This window comes from Rhinolophus hipposideros (assembly GCF_964194185.1).
Source record: "Rhinolophus hipposideros genome assembly, chromosome: 6".
NCBI lineage: Eukaryota > Metazoa > Chordata > Mammalia > Chiroptera > Rhinolophidae > Rhinolophus > Rhinolophus hipposideros.
In genome coordinates, this window is record NC_138052.1 from 31917847 (window position 1) to 31937189 (window position 19343).

At 38.1% G+C, this 19343-nt stretch overlaps 1 protein-coding gene across 1 annotated transcript in view; it reads right to left on the reverse strand.

The window, feature by feature from the left end:
• Window positions 1–335: 335 nt before the first annotated feature.
• Window positions 336–19343, reverse strand: part of NEB (nebulin) — a 181532-nt gene continuing 162524 nt past the window's right edge. The window contains exons 140-158 of the mRNA XM_081052074.1: window positions 19215–19319; window positions 18477–18569; window positions 17338–17430; window positions 15081–15173; window positions 14482–14574; window positions 13414–13506; window positions 11532–11624; window positions 10463–10555; window positions 9784–9876; window positions 9116–9208; window positions 7387–7479; window positions 7008–7100; window positions 6591–6683; window positions 5617–5724; window positions 5327–5510; window positions 4921–5013; window positions 3881–4009; window positions 3378–3484; window positions 336–1231 (exon numbers count right to left, since the gene is read on the reverse strand). Coding sequence (XP_080908200.1) covers window positions 1058–1231; window positions 3378–3484; window positions 3881–4009; window positions 4921–5013; window positions 5327–5510; window positions 5617–5724; window positions 6591–6683; window positions 7008–7100; window positions 7387–7479; window positions 9116–9208; window positions 9784–9876; window positions 10463–10555; window positions 11532–11624; window positions 13414–13506; window positions 14482–14574; window positions 15081–15173; window positions 17338–17430; window positions 18477–18569; window positions 19215–19319 — 2016 coding nt within the window. The 3' untranslated portion in view covers window positions 336–1057. The remainder of the gene's footprint in view (window positions 1232–3377; window positions 3485–3880; window positions 4010–4920; window positions 5014–5326; window positions 5511–5616; window positions 5725–6590; window positions 6684–7007; window positions 7101–7386; window positions 7480–9115; window positions 9209–9783; window positions 9877–10462; window positions 10556–11531; window positions 11625–13413; window positions 13507–14481; window positions 14575–15080; window positions 15174–17337; window positions 17431–18476; window positions 18570–19214; window positions 19320–19343) is intronic.

The window sequence follows — 19343 nt, forward strand, 5'->3', positions numbered from 1 at the left end:
GCATGCGGTCCGGTCATTCACAAGCGTGCATTCCCTGAGTCTCAGTCTGAGGACAGCAGTATTACCACCACAGCTCTAAAGTAACATGGACAGATCTTTCGCTTTTCAGAAAGGATATTCTATAAACTTAAGCATTAATCCACTATTGGTTGGCACTTTGTCCCCTACTGCCAACCCACTGGATACAGATGAGAAAGGTCCCCTGAAGTTAGGATTGGATCCTACAAATGTTTCTAAAACTATACACTGAGCCATAAGGGAAGCTTGCTGAGCACAAGTATGGGTAGAGCTTTGAGAAAGTCTACACTTGTGCACTTTTAACAGTATGTTTTTTTAAAAGTTTAATTTTTTTAGTGAAGTCTAGTGTAAGGCATTTGCTTTACTGAAATTTTTTATATAGAGATCTTCAAACTATTGAAAATAAATAAGGCTTATTCCATCAGTGGTGTTTGTTGCAGAATTATAGATTTTATTAGTTGCTTATCACCAGTTTATATCGACTATCACGTTTATAACTTCAGAAATGGATTAGAAATAAAAGCAGCAGCATTCAGTAAGCAAAGAAAAGGTGAATATCTGTGCCATTTTTCTCAAATGTATTTAACATGTTCAGAATTCTTTGTTTTAGCAAAGAAATGATGTTAAACGTTTTCATAATGGAGAAACACTGGGTTGAGAAAACAATATAACATTGCAGAAACGTTATAAAACGTCTATTCTGAAATTAAACTTACTTTAAAACGTAAAGTAAAATTTGATCATGGCAATTTAAAAAACAATGACCCAATGGGTTTATTGTCTTCTTGTTTCATGTGCAAGTCCAAAAAATAATGAAGTAAACCAGTTTAATGGTTAGCGATGCTAACTTTCTTTTTCTTTTTTTCCTGAAGAATCACTTAGGTTGATCTAGAAAGAAATGAAGGGAGGGTAAAACCATAAATCATATTGACACAGAAAAACCCTTGGCAGCTGCAGAACTTGAGCACTAGTAGCGTGTCCACTGACACTGCCGGCGGGATCCGTAGGCCCTGTGGACAGGCGCGATGCTCTGAGACGCCTAAATAGCTTCCACGTAGTTGGCTGGCAGCATGCCAGTCCTGCCAGTCCTCTGCACGGTGCCGTACATCCAGCCTTCGTCAATCGCTTGGACATTCACGATGGCGTCTCCGTCTTTGAAGGACACCTCGTCTGCATCAGCGGCCATATAGTCGTACATGGCACGGAAGATTTTCTATTTGTGAGGATGGGACAAGAGGAAAGTTATATTCGATTTGCAACAATTAACCTGAACCCCTCATCGGAAGGTTTCTGAAGACGTACTCAGTACATTTAAGTGGCACAAGAGTGTGCACCGACCACCGAGAGAGAGTAAAGAGACGACTCACAGACAGGAGAAAATATTTGCACATCATATATCTGATAAGGGATTACTATCCAGAACATAGAAAGAAAGAACTACAATTTAACACTGAAAACAGAAAGGGGTGGAGGGCAAAAGACCTGAATTCTCCAAAAAGACAGACGAAAAGCCAGCAAGCACATGAAAAGAGCTGCGACATCATTAGCCACCAGAAAAATGCAAATCAAAACCACACTGAAATGCCACTTCACATACCAGAATGGTGATAATCAAAAAGACAGACAATAACAGGTGTTTGGGAAGGATGTGGGGAAATTGGAACCCTCGTAAACTCCTGATGGAGGTGTGAAATGTGCAGCCATTTTGGGAAAGTTTTGAAAGTTCTTCCCTTGTTAAACAGGTACCATATGACACAGCAATTCCACTCCTAGGTGTGTGTGTGTGTGTGTGTGTGTGTATACACATCCAAGAGGAATGAAAACACAATAACGTGTACATCCATATGCACAGCAGCATTATTCATGACAGCCAAAAAGTGGAAACAACTCAAATGCCCACCAATATGAATGAATAAAGAAAAGGTGGTATTTCCATACAATAGAATATTATTTGGTAATAAAAAGGAATAAAGTACTGATATATGATACAAAATGGATGAACCTCAAAACATTAAGTAGAGGAAGCCAGTGACAAAAGACCACAAATATTGTGTGACTTCATTTATGCAAAATGTCAGTATATAGAACATACATTAGTGGGTGCCTACGTTGGACGGAGGCCGGAGGGAGAAACTCAGGATGGGGAGGGACTGCTGGTGGTACAACTTTCTTTAGGGTGATGGAAATGATCTAAGGTTATGGTGATGTTGAACAACTGCAATGAACTAAAAATTATTGGAATTGTACACTACAAATGATGAACTTAATATTATAATGTTAATAATATATTCATAAAACCACATATTTGTGTCTGTGTGAAAGAGGAATGTACTTATTTTCCATATGGCCTTTTTCCCTTCTTTGGAGGAGGACGGTCTTGTGTTTTGGAGAAGAACTTGAAAAACCATAACAATATTGCAGATAGCTCTCATTTTGGGAATTTGGGAGCATACCAGTTGTATGCTGTAGTATTTTACAATTTTGGGTTTTTCCTGCTGATTTGTAATCCTTTTAGGATCCATTTTCGGACTTTATCTTTTAAAAAATCTATTCCCAGGCTAAATCCATATTTACTTATAATAGTTTTACATATGTTTTGCTCTAACATGGTTAAGTCCTTTCCTATTGTCATTTTCAAAATTTACTTGGTTATTTTTGCATCTTTACTCTTTCAAACAAATATTAGGAATAACATACAAATTTTTAAAAATGCTATTGGGATTTTGATTGGAATTGCCTTGAATTTATGGATTTGTTTTAGGAGAAACAACAACTTTATCAGGTTCCCTTCCCAAAATATAACGGGTCTCAATCTTTATTCAGATTTTCATTTATGTCCTTTAGTAAAGATAGTTTTCTTCATACAAAGGTTCATTTCAATTCTGAAGAATTATGTTTTTGTGATATTATGAATAAGATCCAGGTCTTAAACAGAGTTTTAAAGTAGTCTGGGGAATTGCAAACATGATTTGACTTAACTCTTCAATATATGTTAATTGGGGAAAGGTCTAAGATGTGACATGTTTATATTTGTGCCGTGTATGTGTGTGTGTGTGTGTGTGTATTCTTGAAGAATGATTCCAAGCAGAAAATGTTTTATTTTATGACAGTGAGTGGGGTCAAATAGCCCAAACTAATCATTTGCCTTAGTTTTTTGTCTGTTTTAAATCACTGAATAATGCTTTGTAATTGGTTTGAGTTTAGTAACGAAGGTTTTCGGGTATTACTGTTAACCTAAGATGTGTAGAGCACTATATAAAACAGAAGGATTGGTTGGGAAAAAACACAGAATATCTATAATCATTTCTGCACATATCAGAAAATGAGCCTGATTTGGCAAGTTCTTGACCATTACTTACTCCTGCAGTGGACGGGTGAGATGGGATGGAGGATACCGTGGTCTGCTGGGTGGCAACTGAAGAGGACCGCTGTTGTGGGAGCTCGGTGGTTTTGGCATGTTTGTAAGCTGAACGGAAGGAAACGAATACTTTATAAGAAGCAACCATGGCGAGACGTCCTTTAATCTGCGTTTAGCAGGTGAGCAGTACTATCTTTTCCCCTAACTTAAAAAGAATGATTTCCGAGAAAGGAAGAATGAAAATGGAGCGTCTAACTCATGTACCTCTCTCCACAATTCTAGCCTTTTCTCGTTAGAAGAAAGAATCCAGATTTTGGGGGGAGGGGGAGGGGTGAGGCAGAAGGGGGAGGGGTGAGGCGGAAGGGGGAGGGGTGAGGCGGGAGGGGGAGGGGTGAGGCGGGAGGGGGAGGGGTGAGGCGGGAGGGGGTTGTTACTCAAAGCATCTCATCGTCACGGCCGGTGAGCCGGCCGGCCGTGGCTGCCGGTCAGCGCCGTCCCGCGTACCTGCCGAGGTCGCCGAGAAGAAGACGCCGCCGTCGCTGTAGGAGGACAGGTGCTCAGACTTCTCCTCGCCTCCGTTGCTCAGCCCGCTGGCCGATCGCGGCTGCTCGCGGCTCCGGCGCTGGGCTTGCGCTGGGGAAGGTGAGATTGGGACAGGGCGCCGCGATGAAACCGCCCTGGCGCCTAACCGTACCTGAATCTCAGTTGGTTACTGTTGGTTTGTTACCAAGCACAGTCTTCAGTATACTTCCATGGAAGAAACCCTCAAAGCTCTTATGATAGACAGTGTCATCCTCATTTTTCCAGACAAGAGTTTTCAGTAAATTATGGAAGGACAGATAACAGTTAAGTGATACAGCCAATCCTTGAAATGATTCCTTCCCTCTACCCACCTCGCCCGTTTTCCTGGCTCACTAAAAATGAACAGATAGTAATATTTACATTCAAACTCCACCTTCGATATCTCCAGAAAGTCCTCCCTCACTTCCAAATAGGTTTAGGTGCCCTTCCTCTGTGTTCCCACAATCCGTATGCAGACCTTTAAAATTGCACTGTGAGGGTTGTAACCACTGATTTACTCATCTCTCTTCATCAGTAGACTAGAGTAGAAATCCTTTGAGGAGAGGCATTACATACTATTTTCTTTTTAACATGCATAGAAGGCATGAAGGCATGCAGTCTCTGCTGTTGTCGCTTCCTTGACGTAAGACAGCTCCGAAAGTTGCTAAAGGTCAAATCTATTCTCTTCCCTTTGCCTATGTATTCTTTTTCATCATTTCTCCAATAGAAAGATCTACTACGTTTTTTCTTTAGAAAAGAAAATAATAATGATGGGTCCTGAAGGAGATTTACACTGAGACAGTGAAACAATCTTTCCCTAACTTGAACTTGTCTAGAAAATGAGTTTGGCCCGCTAGCCAAGGAGGTGTTTTTATGCTGAATGGACAACTTAGGGAATTGAAAATTTCAGAGACTAAAAGTCATCAACTCTAGCCCACCACATGGTGACATTTTTCTCATAAGTCTTCTGTGGCATAACATACCATTAATCATGTGTAAGCTTCGAGATTGAATGTTGTCTTCTGCTGGGTCATAGTCAAAAACTGAGCCAGGATTAGTACGCCAGACACGTAAACCTGAAAGTGAGATTCAGGATCAGAACAGACGTTTTTTTCAATAACTTGGAAACCAAGGTACGAATTGAACTGCAGGAGGACAGAATAAGACTAATTTAGCTTAGGGTCTAGTCATGTCTTCTCCTCAGACATAAAACATAAGGTAAAAGAGATGGCAGCTTTGCAAACTGTGACATAATAAAGGTTTCCTTTCACACCTACCGAAAACACAGATTGAGGTTCTCTATCCTTTGCCTTGCTGTATAGATAATGTCACTAATGTTCTTCTACCCCCTTAACTTAAGGTTGATTTTGTTCCCCAGGGCCCAAATACCTGTAATAGTCTCCTGATCCTGGTCATTCCGTTTTTGTTCCATTTCTACCACTTTTCTCTGAATCCCTCGGTAGCTAATGTCACTGAAGTCCTGTGTGTTCTTCTTTACTCGTTCAGTGATAGGGTCTGTCACCACTGGTGTGAAACAACCCTTGTGCTTCTCAAAGTCTTCATGATATTTCACCTGAAATTTCATGAATTAGCTTTGTGAAACTATGATGGTGGGATCATTTCCTTTTTCACGTGTTCCCACAGGTCAGCCAGCCAATCCTAAAGAATCCCTGACTCACCGATGAGATGTGGCGTTGGGTCTCCCTCACCCGTCTCATCTCTGGGGTGTCCAAGACATAGGCAGCTCTGCCTTGTATTTGTTTCCGGAAGCTATCAGAATAAAGAACCTGATGGAGGAGAGACCATGAATGAATACAGGTCATTGTACTGTCCTGATTCTGAAGCCTCAAAACCTTTCCAACAGATGGAGATGAAAGGAGCCAGGGAGGGAAACTGGAGTCAACTGAAAGGACCCAGCAAAACCCATGACTAACATGAGGAAGGATGAGCAGGGCTCGCATCTGGAGAGAAAGGATTTGACTTTGAAAATACAACTTTCATTGTCAAAGAAGAAGGGAAGGGCGCTGTATAATTTTGAAAGAAAGGGAAAGAAAGAAGTCTTTTGAATTTTCCATTATATTCCATTACCATTGTATTGATTGAATGGTATTTGGTACTAAATGTGATACTGACGTTTGAAAGACCTATCTTTTAAAACAAGTGATCATTTTTCATAGGATTATGTCCAGATTTCATAAACCAATATGTGAATACAGAAATCAAAATTCTCCAGACATGAAAAACATCAAAACCAAAGGCGGCATCCATTTTAGAGTTTTGCCTGTTTCCTAGAGTACCTTAAAAAAACCTTAGAAAGAGAGCTGATGATTGAGGATGTTAGGAAGTCAATTTGTTACAGATGGTTACATAAGACTACCTCAGAGTAAAGGAAAAGCCTTGGGAAGGAAACATCGGCAATTAACTTGTTATGTCTTAGTATGATCATTTGGAATTTAAAAGCAGAGTTGTGTTAATTTTAGTGTCAATTTTCAGTTGAATAAGAAAGTGCATATTTTTATGGTGTTAAAATGTTATTTTCCCTCCCATTTTTCATTTTAGTGTGTTTTTCAGTTGAATGAGAAAAGCACGTTTTTATGATGTTAAATTGTTATTGTTCAAGTTGTTGCATTCTTTTTTTAGTCCTAGAAAATACCGAGCTAATGTTTTCTTGGTTGCGCTTAGCTCTCTCCATCTCTGGAGTGACAGGTGTCGGAGTTGCTTTTCTCATATTTTCTTTGTACAATACCTAGAGGAGCCAAGAGAGCATCCAGATGTCAGAGAGCAGAAAACCAGTTCTGAAAACCATCATGTAGCTGGTGTTATCACTCAATTATATCACACTCTATAGGAAACACCTCAGGAAGATAAAGCCATTACAATGTTATTGTATAAAGCAAAAGATGAAGAGAGAAGTAAAATCAGTTTGGGTTGGAGGGGTTGGTGTGTTGTTTTTAAGTGGGTAAAGAAGAATTTTAATAGATAAACAAGTTTTGGGACAACTGTGAGATAAATTAGTGGTATAACCAAGGCTTGTTAAAAATATAACAATCTCTTTTCTTCTCTGAAATACCGAGCTAAAGTTTTCTTGATTGCGTTTGACTCTTTCCATCTCAGGAGTCAAGGGTGTGGGGGTCGCTTTCCCCAGGTTCTCTTTGTATAATACCTGTGAGATACAAAGTTGGACCTGAGAGTCACCAGGAGGCAATTTCCAGGCTATTAAATATCACACAATTTGGGGGCGAAAACTCCATGTTTAATTTATTACCATTAGTGAGAACAGCTCTCAAGAAGAAAGCTTTAAAAACAGTTAATAGCAACGGTAAGTGTCATTTAGAGGAGATTCTAAAAAACTGGCATTTTGTCTTTAACCTGGGATGGAGTTAGGCAGAGGCCAAACTGCAGCGGTTACTTTGCATAATTAAAAGCACTTTCGTTTCTCAAGACAATACCGAGCTAATGTTCTCTTGATTGCGTTTGACTCTCTGCATCTCTGGAGTGACAGGGGTTGGGGTGGCTTTTCCCACATTTTCTTTGTACAAAACCTATGCGAATCCAATGGATCCAAAAAGCCAAAAAGAAAAGAAGAATTACAGTTACCAAAAGATTAAATGGAACAGAGAATTTGTTAGGAGGGCAGGGTGCTAAACCATTTGGGCAATGAGGTTAGATGGAAAGAAACACAATATGCTTCTAAAGGTAATTGATATAGTTATAAGACACACATTTCCGGGGTAGGACCCTGCGAGACAGAACAGCAGTGTGCCCCAAAGAGATGAGGGACCTCCTTCGCGCTACCCTAGTCTGTGAAATTCAAGCACCTGTCAGATCATCCAAACAGGACTTAGAGGCTTGGATTTGAATACCACCGAGAAGGTTGAGGCTGCTCCTAAGGAAACAGCGAAGGACCAGAACTTTCGCAGCGTTTAAACTCATACAGACATATTCGTGAAATCGTGGGCCATCAAACAAGCAAAGGATTTCTCCTCCCTCTTTTCCTTGCTATTATCTGTGTTCTGCCTCTTGCGTTGTAGTAGAACAGCAAACTTCTCAGTAAGGAAACATTGTCAGCAATTATATTACGATCATGGTAAATCAACAAAACATATGGTAATGGCAAATCTTCAACCTCAATATCTCCCCTCAGAGTCATTCTCTGGGACAGGGGAGGTTTTGGCAATGCCATTCAAGAGGAAGACTTCTGTTAAAATGGTGGTTCTCAAAGTGGGGCCCCTGGACAGGAAGGTTAGCATCACCTGAGAACTTGCTAGCAATGCACGTTTTCTGTCCCCACATGGGACTTAATAGAACGAGAAACAGTGGGGGCAGGCAGGACCTGGTAATCCGGTTTAACAAACCCTCCAGGTGGTTCTGTTGCACACTGGAGGTTCAGAAACACTATGTTCAACTATTTAGAGAAACCTGGAGACAGTGCTAACGTGAAGGGCCACAAGCTCCTTCATTCTGTAAGCTAAAGTCACCTCAACACAAACCCCAACCCCGGGGGAACTTATCAACATATGTGATATCACAGAGCACAGGCTTATAGAATGGTTTACTAAGTTAACAGTTGAAGACCATAATAAAGACAAAGGAACAAAAAGAACTAAAATGGGTTCTAGTGATGCCTTCCTTTTTTAAGTAAATTGATAATCATTTGCCCAAACCCCTACTGGATCTTAATTTATGACATTATTCCTGAGGGAGAGGGTCAGGGGTTATTTTTCCCAAGGTCTCTTCATCCATGTCTGACCGGGTAGATTAGAACGTAAAGTCATAAGCACAAAAACACAGCAAACTCACAACTCCAATGTTCCAGAAAGAGCCTCGTTATACCTACTATGCCACCCCCACCCCAAATTTCATGAGTATGTAAAACGAAGAGACCTTGGGGGTAGTGGATAGAGAGTCAGTTTGGGGAGAGATGAGCAAAACAATGTTTTATTGGAAAATCTGTCACTTCCTGATATTAGAATTTTAAATTATGGATTAAAGCAATCTTGTTATTATCGAGTTAAGGCTAGGAGTAGCTCTATAGGAAAAAAGGATAAATGTGATCAAGAAATTCACAAAATTTAAGTTGTCTTTAAAAAGCAGGATTAATACATATTATTTGAAATCATTAAAGAAGTAGTTTTTTGTTTTGTTTTGTTTTTTAATTTAATTTTCTTCCCAAAGTACCGAGCTAATGTTTTCTTGATTGTGTTTGACTCTCTCCATCTCTGGAGTGACAGGTAAAGGGGTTCCCTTGCCCATGCTTTCTTTGTATAACACCTGTAGGATGAGAAAGCATCCAGAAAAACAACCATAAGTAACATTTCACTTGTGAGATTTTTAAAGGTGAGTTCAACTTTGTTGTTACCAAAAGACACACGGGTCCAAGAAGCTAGGAGTTATATATTGACAAAATGCCACAAACTACTTTAACGACAGCCATTCTTGGGATGGGGAGACACTCTCTAGGGCGCCAAGGGCCTCAGCTGCTGGGAAAAGGCTGTCAGAGTTATTCGCGTTATTTTTTCATGTCTATGACAACGGTGCCTCCTAAACAATCACGTGAGGATTTAAGATTGTTAGATTTCGGTTTTGTTGTTATCCAAGCAAACTAAAAGACAAGTAGTTTTTAGAAAAATATTTTAAAATACTAGATGGAATAGAAATTAGAATTAACTGAAATTAAAAAAAAAAAACAATAGTACCGTAGAAACACAGAAGTAGGTATGTCCTTAAGTCTGTGAGGTATATTAGAAGCAAAGTAAGGGGAAGTGGGTTTTAAAAAAAGAAATGTTTAGTATCAATTTAATTATGAGGTTAAACGACATCTTCTTTTCCCTTTCTCTCCAAAGTACCGAGCTAATGTTTTCTTGATTGTGTTTGACTCTCTCCATCTCTGGAGTGACAGGTAAAGGGGTTCCCTTGCCCATGCTTTCTTTGTATAACACCTGTAGGATGAGAAAGTATCCAGAAAAAGAACCATAAGTAACAATTCATTTTTTGTGAGATTTTAAAGGTGAGTTCAACTTCTTGTTACCAAAAGACACAGTAGTCCCTACAACCAGGAGTTATATACTGACAAAATGCCACAAACTACTTTAATGACAGCCATTCTTGGGATGGGGAGACACTCTCTAGGGCGTCAAGGACCTCAGCTGCTGGGAAAAGGCTGTCAGAGTTATTCGTGTTATTTTTTTCATGTCTATGAGAACGGTGCCTCCTAAACAATCACGTGAGGATTTAAGATTGTTAGATTTCAGTTTTGTTGTTATCCAAGCAAACGAAAAGACAAGTGGTTTTTTAAAAATATATATTTTCAAATACCAGATGGGACAGAAATCTATTAACTGAAATTAAAAAAATAGAACTAATAGTAGTATCATATAAATGCAAAAGTATGTATGCTCTTTAGCTAAGTAAGATATATTAGAAGCAAAGGAAGGGGGAGTGGGTTTTAAAAAAGAAAAAAATGTTTATTATCAATTTAATTATGAGGTTAAATGGCATCTTCTATTCCCTTTCTCTCCAAAATACCGAGCTAATGTTTTCTTGATTGTGTTTGACTCTCTGCATCTCAGGCGTGATGGAGATTGGAGTTCCTGTCCCCAGGTTTTCTTTGTATAGAACCTGTGTGATAAGAAAGCATTCAGAACAAAAAGAGCAATCAGCCACTTTTCCCCCTCTGAGGAGCACCTGGGAGTCAAGGGCAAAGAGGAAGAGGGTGAGTTAGAGAAAGGGAAATTCCACAAGCTTCTAGATCCAACCTGTGTGAGCCTAGAGACATCCTTAAAAGCAAGGGAATGCAGGAAAGAGCAGCAAAAACTAAGAGATAGGGAAGGAACGTTTTATTATTTGTGTTGTTTGAATTAATCTCTGCAGGGCTGAGCAACGGGGAGAGACCACCACGAAAAGGAACAATTAGACCTTCCCAGCTTGTTATGAGGAGGGGAAAAAATAAAAACGGCAAGAGACAGAAAGTGAATGAAGGAAGTTATTTTTGACTTGGAAATGTTATTAATAAACCATGTAAGGATATATGGGTTTTATAAACATTGCAAATATGAAGATATGTATGTACACATTTTCTTTTGTTGACTTTCAAAAGAAGTCCAACTATTTAATTTTTAGCTTGGGTGAATATATTGGGAAGAATTAATTATTTTTAAGGCAAATGGAGAGCAATGACAAGATGCAAGAAAAAAAGAAAGAAACTTGAGAATATCTGTGCAAGTATCAGTGGGGACAGAGAAGTTTAGAATAGTAAATAAGGCCAACAGTCTGATTGTTGCAGAATAAATTTTTGTAAGCTTACGTTCAGATCAAATTTGCCAAAGCAGGATAAATGTGGGTGTTTAGACGTTGAGAATGTTATGCTTTTAAAGGCTGGCATATAATACTGAACACTTTTTTTTAAGTCAAGTGATTATATTAATGTTTAATCAAAATGGGGAAACTAATCATAGGAAATGGCAGCGTTAAGTTGCGAACAAGATGTGTCAAAGTTTTTATTGGGATAAGTTGATTAGATTTTAAAATATAGCCATTAATACTTTTAAAACATTTTAAAAATAGCTAAGGGATTTTTTTTTTCTCTTTTAAATACCGAACTACAGTTTTCTTGATTGTGTTTGACTCTCTCCATCTCTGGAGTGATGGGAATCGGGATTCCTTTCCCGAGGTTCTCTTTATACAACACCTGTATGACACAAGAAAGCATCCAGAAAAAACAAGAGCAGTTAACACAGCGCTTTCCTGTATCTTGTAGGGAACCTAGTACGAGACCACAGACATCAAACAGAAAAAGACAAATTCACCAAGTTAACTTGTGTTTTCAAGCACAGATCTGGATGAGAATACACTCCATATTTCCTTAGCTAAGTTGCCATTTGATATTCAAAATTTAGTCTAACTCATATATTAAATGTTTCTTTCCTGTATCAGGAAATAAGGAAAAAAATAGAAATACTAATTTCATAAAGGCATCAAAATGCTTAGTGTACAATAGAAGGATTATTTTTAAATTAGGTTGGCAAATACTTATTTTCCTTAAACAGAACATCTGTTTCACAGAATACCAGATATTTAAAACCCTGGGCCAAATCTATGCAATATGCCAAAATTGGTCTTTGCTGAGTAAACTAAAGTGTAGAGGTAGTCAAGTCTAAAAGTCAATGTTTTAAAACATAGAATTGTTTATTTCCCATGGTATCCTAAAGATTCTATGCACTGGACAATTTCGCCTAAATGCAACTGTGTAAAAATTGCAAATCATTTCTTAAAAAAGAAAGAAAGGAAGAAAGGAAGAAAAGAAGAAAGGAAGAAAAAAGAAATTGTCCAGGATTATCAAGGTTATTAAGATTTCAAAAGATATAAATAATAATATACTTACTCTTACATAGAAGAAAATAATAAAAATAATTTTGAAAATTAATGCAAACCTTTCCAAAAGAAGGGATAATAATAATAATAATAAACCCAAAGGGAAAACAGTAAATATAACATTCCAATTATAATATTAATTTATATTCAAAATTTAACAAATTGAAAGGTTGTTAGTGAATAGTAATCAAAAACAAAGGAAAACAGAAAAAAACTGAAGACAGTGGGACCAAAGAAAGTTACTGATCTAATTATATGAAGGAATCAAAATTTAAGAAAATATTTAAGTTAAAACGACAATTTTTTAAGACAATTAAAGACAATTTAAGACAATTAAAATACATTTTGGGTCAAACTCCCCCCCCCCAAAAAAAAATCCTGCTAAAATTTCCTAGTGACATTTGATTACATCTGATTCAGATTTTTAGATCTGAATCTAAGATCCTTAGAAGTTTCACAGGCTCTTTGAGGGTTATAGAGGTTTTCTGCAACAATAGTAACACAAGAAAAATAACATTAAATATAAGGTTATAATCTGATTTGTATATTTTAAGAAAAAATCAGAAGGTCTGGATTTCTATTCATGGAATGACTTGTTTAGGACAAGTACCAAGATGAAATTGCTTTGGGTCCCAATACTGAGCTGCTTTCTTCCCCACTATTTCTGTTCATCCAGATGGGATCTGTATTAAGGGAACCCCTGTTCTAAGCAAGAGCCACTATTTCTACATGTGGCCTCCACCCTGTGTCTTTTCTTGCAATGCTAACCCAGAAAGATCAAATAAAAACAGTTCCAAATAAATAAGAGCTACAGCATTTGGGGTTATAGGGGACATCAGTTAACTTCAAAAGTCCCAGTAGTAACATAAAAGGTGAAACAAGAAGGAAAGGAACCAATTAAAAGTTTTAAGGGACTATTACAGAAAGTATAAAACATTAGAATCAAATGGAGGTTAAAGATCTGGAATACAGGATTCAGTAGACGAGATTTTAAAACAAGGGTTTGTTAAATTGATTATTTTAAAGGGACTCATAGAGAGAAGTTTGGTTTTACAGAAAGTTATTATCATTTTAATATGGAGTTAAAGGAGCTTTCTGGCAGATACCGAGCTAAAGTTTTCTTGATTGCGTTTGACTCGCTCCATCTCAGGAGTGACAGGTAGGGGGGTCCCCTTGCTCAAATTCTCTTTGTACAAAATCTGCGAGCACAAAACCAACAATCAAATCAGCCTGGACCCATCTTTTAAGTAACCGTAGCCTTTAAAATAATCTCTAAAATTATCTTTCTTTGTTTCCATAATTATGTAAAATAGGCCTAAATAACTTTTTAAGAAATAGAACAACTATAGACCACCTTTGGACATTTAGTCACACACAGTATGATGTCTGTCTGTAAGTGACATTAATACAGACACAGCTGCCAGGCTGCAGGCAGGAGTCACTTATTTACATAGGCCTTCTCCCAAGGAAGGATTAGGCCTTATCAAATAGCATTCAAATTAACTGAAACTAATATCCATAATGAGTTGTCAGTAACTCTGAATTAGGGAAGTGGGGGTCTTGGAGTAATAAACAATAAATATTAAAAACTAAATAAATATTAGCTTTCAATGATCCTGAAACTATTCCAAAGGAAAGCTCAATTATATCTTGCATGGTATGCAACAACAGCTGAGTCAAGGAAATTTGTATTTCTTAGTTACTATGAATTGCTATGTTATCTTTTGAATGAAAATGTTTAAAATCACATTCTTTTAAGAAAAGCTGCAAACACAGACAACAAACACATCAAACAGAGCTAGAATAAATACCAATAAAATTCTAATCGACGTTGACCTCTTGAAGGGGTGTTAGATACTACTTTTGACGTGTGCCACACCAGTTAGAAATACCTATTGCTATTCAAGGAACGTCTGAGGAAGGCGACACTGAATATTACAGGCGTTTAAAGAAAGTGATCAATAGCTATGTTTTAGGGAAAACACAGTTAAAAGTTCACACCAGAACTAAATACTAAATTAGATTTGCGTTGAAAACTGAGGTAATATTTGGTATCATTTTCATTATACAAATTTAGTAATTTTATAGGAAGAAAAATCAGATGTTTGTAATGTGTTAAAATATTATTTTAAATAGGAATTAAGGGATTTTATTTTTTGTCCCCTAAGAAATACCGAGCTAAAGTTCTCTTGATTGCGTTTGACTCTCTCCATCTCTGGAGTGATAGGTGTTGGGGTTCCTTTCCCCAAATTTTCTTTGTACAAAACCTGTGAGATACAAGAAAGTACCCAGAAGACATTCAAAACAGGCGCAAAGATTAAGGAAGGGAGAAATTTAAAGGCAGGGGTGTGTGTGAGGGGACAGTTTTTTAGTGAATAATATTTAGTAAAAATAGTGCTTTTACTTTTTACTGCACAATTTTAATGAAATCTACAATGCTAATTCTATGAAAAAATGAAATAATACAATAGAAAGCACTGAGTTATAGGAGAGAAGTAAAATGATGAGGAATCTTGTGTTAATTTTACTAACAGTATTTCACATCTAAGTACTCACACTTGTCAGTTGCTGAAAGTGTTAAAGTACCATCAGAAAAGTGAGTCACTTTATATAAATAAGTCCAGATGGTTCTGGTCAGGTAATAACACACACACCCACACAGAGACACACACAGAATTGTTATGAAGATGTTATTTTTTAAAAAAGGATGATGGGTTATTCTGGTAATTTTTTTAATGGGAAATGGAGTTTCTTATTTATTATTTATAAATACCGAGCTAAAGTTCTCTTGATTGCGTTTGACCCTCTCAATCTCGGGAGTGACAGAGGTTGGAATGCCTGTTCCCAAGTTTTCTTTGTACATGACCTGTAGGAGATAATTAAAATACCCAAAAAGGTAAAATGACCACAAATCCTTTGGATTACAGCTACAGGTGTGTTATTTGGTGGAAACTCATTAACAACAATCTCGCTTTCAAACATGACACTCAAGGAAGAAGGGAGAGCAACGCTACAAATATTTATGTTCTCTTTTCAAAAGTTGTAATTTTTACTACTTGGAAAATTGAGCACTAAATTATGAATTTTCTATAGTAAACACTTAATACATTCCTAGAATGCATTAAACAGTAGTAATGAATTCAACAATGAGGAAAATCTCTCCATTTTATAACATCTAGTATTAATGTCTTCAACATAGTAGGTCCACAGTAAATCTGTTGTATGTAAAATAGCTTGCTTGGTTTAAATTTTTCTAATCACATGATACTCTATTCCTTCAGAGTTATTGAGAATTTTCTGTTTGTCCTGTATTTTCTACTGAAAATTCCCAGCTAGCCCTTCGTCTGTAAGTATCCTTGATGTGAGGAGACAAATAGTTTATTTTTTTAGGAAGAAGAGCATCTTTTCCTGAAATTTTTACTGGTGATTGATGGATCATACAAATTGGTGTTTTTCTAACTGGGAGATGTCCCTATTTGTTAGGGGTAGTATCAAAGGACTGTACATTTTAATGAAGAGTGAAGAACTTCCTGAACCTCTAGGCTCTTTCCTTCTGAATAGTAAGAATTTGTAGGCTAAAAGAATAACTGTACTCTTTTTAAGTGGATAGATTCTATGGCACACTACAGCCTGGGGTAGGAGCACCACGAAGAACATACAAATTTGTGTCACAGATGAATTTCTGAAATCACTGACAAACTAGTGTTGACATCTTTTGTTTAGCTAGGAAACTTTTAAGGATCATTAAAAATCTACTGTCTTCGTACAAACTTGTGTTTCTTTACCCAGCCAGGCAGCAGAACTGATCATGAAGAACAGAACACAACAAAATCAGAGAAAGACAGGAACTTGAAATCAAAGGCGACAACAGAGCTAAGGGCCTGTTTTCATGGATTAGTGGACACAAAACTCTAAATGAAGTTTGTATCACCAGAAAGCCAGAGGGTGGGCAGGTTGTGAAAAGGGAATGAGGTTAAATAATATGAATGACATACAAGACCGATTACAAGTGTCTTCTAATGGAAATTAAATGACGAGTTCAGGCCTTCGGGAACCAGGAAAATCTCTAAGAATAAGGACTTCAGCTTTTATTGGCCACAAACTATTTCCCAAACTTCACACGGTCTCTTGCTAGTTGCTAGCAATTGCTTAGAATCTGCTTACGAATGAGAAACTGTATTTGTGTGTGTGTGTGTGTGTGTGTATGCGTGTGCGTGCTCACTACTCATACACATACTAAGAAAGGGGTCCCTTCCCAGTGTAGGTTAGCTGGACACAGGATCAGGAGAAATGTGTACTTAACCTGATTATTTCAGGCATGGAAGACACCCCCCCACCCCAAGCACCCTCTCCACCACACACACACACACACACACACACACACCACACTGAGCACAGGTGCCTGAAATTCCTGTTAGAAGTTTCTTAATATATAATATACCCTTGTGGGTACATGACAGCCAGCACTTTAAACATGCACTGCATTTACCAGGAAAGAGCGGACAATACAGGGCAAGAAATCTTGAAAGGGAGGGGAGGAGGCTGCAGAGACATCACAAGTCTACCTGGGGTCTTCTGGATGGTAAAGAATGTCCTGAGATATACACCCATGCAGATAGATAGATGATAGATAGATAGATAGATAGATAGATAGATAGATAGATAGATAGATACAGATATATGGATATATGAATATGAGTATATAAAAATGTATTTTATCTTACTTCTATGTTTATAGGTATATTCTTTGTTGACTAACGAGATCACCCCAATAATCTAATTACTGCTGTTGGAATATTTTACGTTAGGAACTGTAGGTGTGACAATTCATCAAGAAGCTTTGATTTTGTGAAGTATCTTACATACTTTTGCAAACTGCAGTGCCCCTCTCAGGACTGAGGGAAGGTTCACACCATCCCCAGGGCATGGAAAGCCCTGAGTAGAGGGAACAAGGGGTGAGATCCTGGAGCTAGGCAACAATTGGGAGGGGGCCGGTTGCACAAATGCATGCTGAGCATATGGGCTACTACCGAGCTAATGTGCTTCTGCGTCTCCTTGACACGTTTTACTTCCGGCAGGTCAGGGATGGGGGTTCCTTGTCCAATTGCTTCCTTATACTTCACCTGCCGATATAAAAAGGGGAACATGTACATGTGTTTCATTAGTAGTCCCACAATTTTTGAAATCACAATGAAATTGCACAAGCTGTATGCTTAGTTTGAATGGGGCCACGTTCTGATATTGGGTCAGAGGAGAACAATGGCAAGAACAAGCACACTTGGTCTCTCTCTTGTCTCTTTGCGGGCAGGGGTCCATACTTCAGTTGTAGCCCCTGTCTTTCCTGTGTCCTCTGATGTTTTTATACCCAACAGCTCATTGGACAAGGAGAGATACATTGACATACATATATCTAGGAAGGCTGATTCTTTGACTCTGACATATGCATTCTACTTGCTTACAGGCGCCTGAGTCTCGCCTTGACCAAACCTTAGTCAAGCTCCTCTGAATCCTCCTCCCTACTAGGCCTCGAGTTTTGGACTTGACTGTCCATCTTTGCGTTGCCCAGTTTTAGCAAGAGTCTTGTTAAGTCAGTTTAACCAGAATGCTCCACCCTCTATATCTCATCACCCTCGATATCTGACCAAATTCCTCATCCCTAACCACCCCCCAAGTGAAGTCTGATCAGATCACTCTTCCTCCAGCAAGTATCCCATGAAGTGGGTTTAGCCACATGCCTCCTTACCCTTGATGTTTTCTCTGAGTACTTTCCTATCCACTGATTCTCTCCCCACTCACCCCAACTCCCATCCCCTGCTATAAGTTCTCACTTTTCCTTGTTTTATATGAAATTGAGTCTAGTTCTATACTAAGATCTCTTTCCTCCTACATTGCAATAGTCCTGAATAAAATGTGTTGTTTTTTTTCCCTACTTTAACCACCGTGCAGGTTTGGTTTGCTCTGACACAGGCCTCTCCATTTTCCCTATCTAACCTCCCCTCTTGAAAACCGCCACAGCACTGCCCTATGTGAAGGCCCTAAACACAGACAACAATTTTAGCAACTTAAGCTGCTTCCAGTGACAAATGTGTTGAGTGCGGCCCAGAGAACAGGTGAAATATCAAAAGGAGGCAGAAAATACTGAAAATGAGTCCACGGAGGACGTCTTTACCGAGCTAATGTGGTCCTGTGTTTGCTTCACTCTCATCATCTCAGGTGTCTTTCCAATTGCTGTTCCTGGTGAGAGGTCCTCTTTATATAAAACCTGGACATTCAGAATCAGAACAGTGTTACAAAGAAGAAAGAAAAACCCAGCAATTCCTGGAGAAAGACTAGGAAACATGGCTTCTGTGAAAACAGGACACTAGAGAATGTTCTTAGGCAAGTGCTGGAGTATGTGACGTCTTCCATGTCAGCCTCCATAACTCAAACATACAACATGGGTCACTTTCCAGATTTTGAGATTTCTTTTAAGCTTCTCATACTGTACTAACACGGAATGAGAAAAAAAAAACCCAGAAAATGTTGATTTAAAAAGACCACACTTATACAAAACACAAAATCCATTGAAGAAATGTGAAGTCAGTTGTTTTGGGGAGGGATAATAAAAGAAATCATAATGTCAAAAAGAAATCCATTTTCCTGGAGCAAGGCAACATATGTTACTGCTCTGGGATTTAAAAATTGTAAAGAAAGAAAAGTTACTTTGTTAGCAGATTTAAGTTGTTATTCAAAAGGTCTCTGGAGTGACTTTTAGAGCAAAGTATGGGGAATTTTAACAAATAATGGCTAATATTCACTGGAGAGGTTAGATGTTAACTGTCTGAATCAGCGTGAGGCTAGTATATTTTTAAAGAGGAGAATGGAATTATTAGGTTAGCATTAAATGGAAAATAAAGAATAAATATACCGAGCTGAAATTCTTTTGATTTTCTTTAACACGCAGTATTTCTGGCGTGTCTTGAACAACTGTAATTTTTCCTTTACTGTTTTTAAGGTCACACTGGTATTGGAGCTATGAAGAAAGAGTAAACATCTT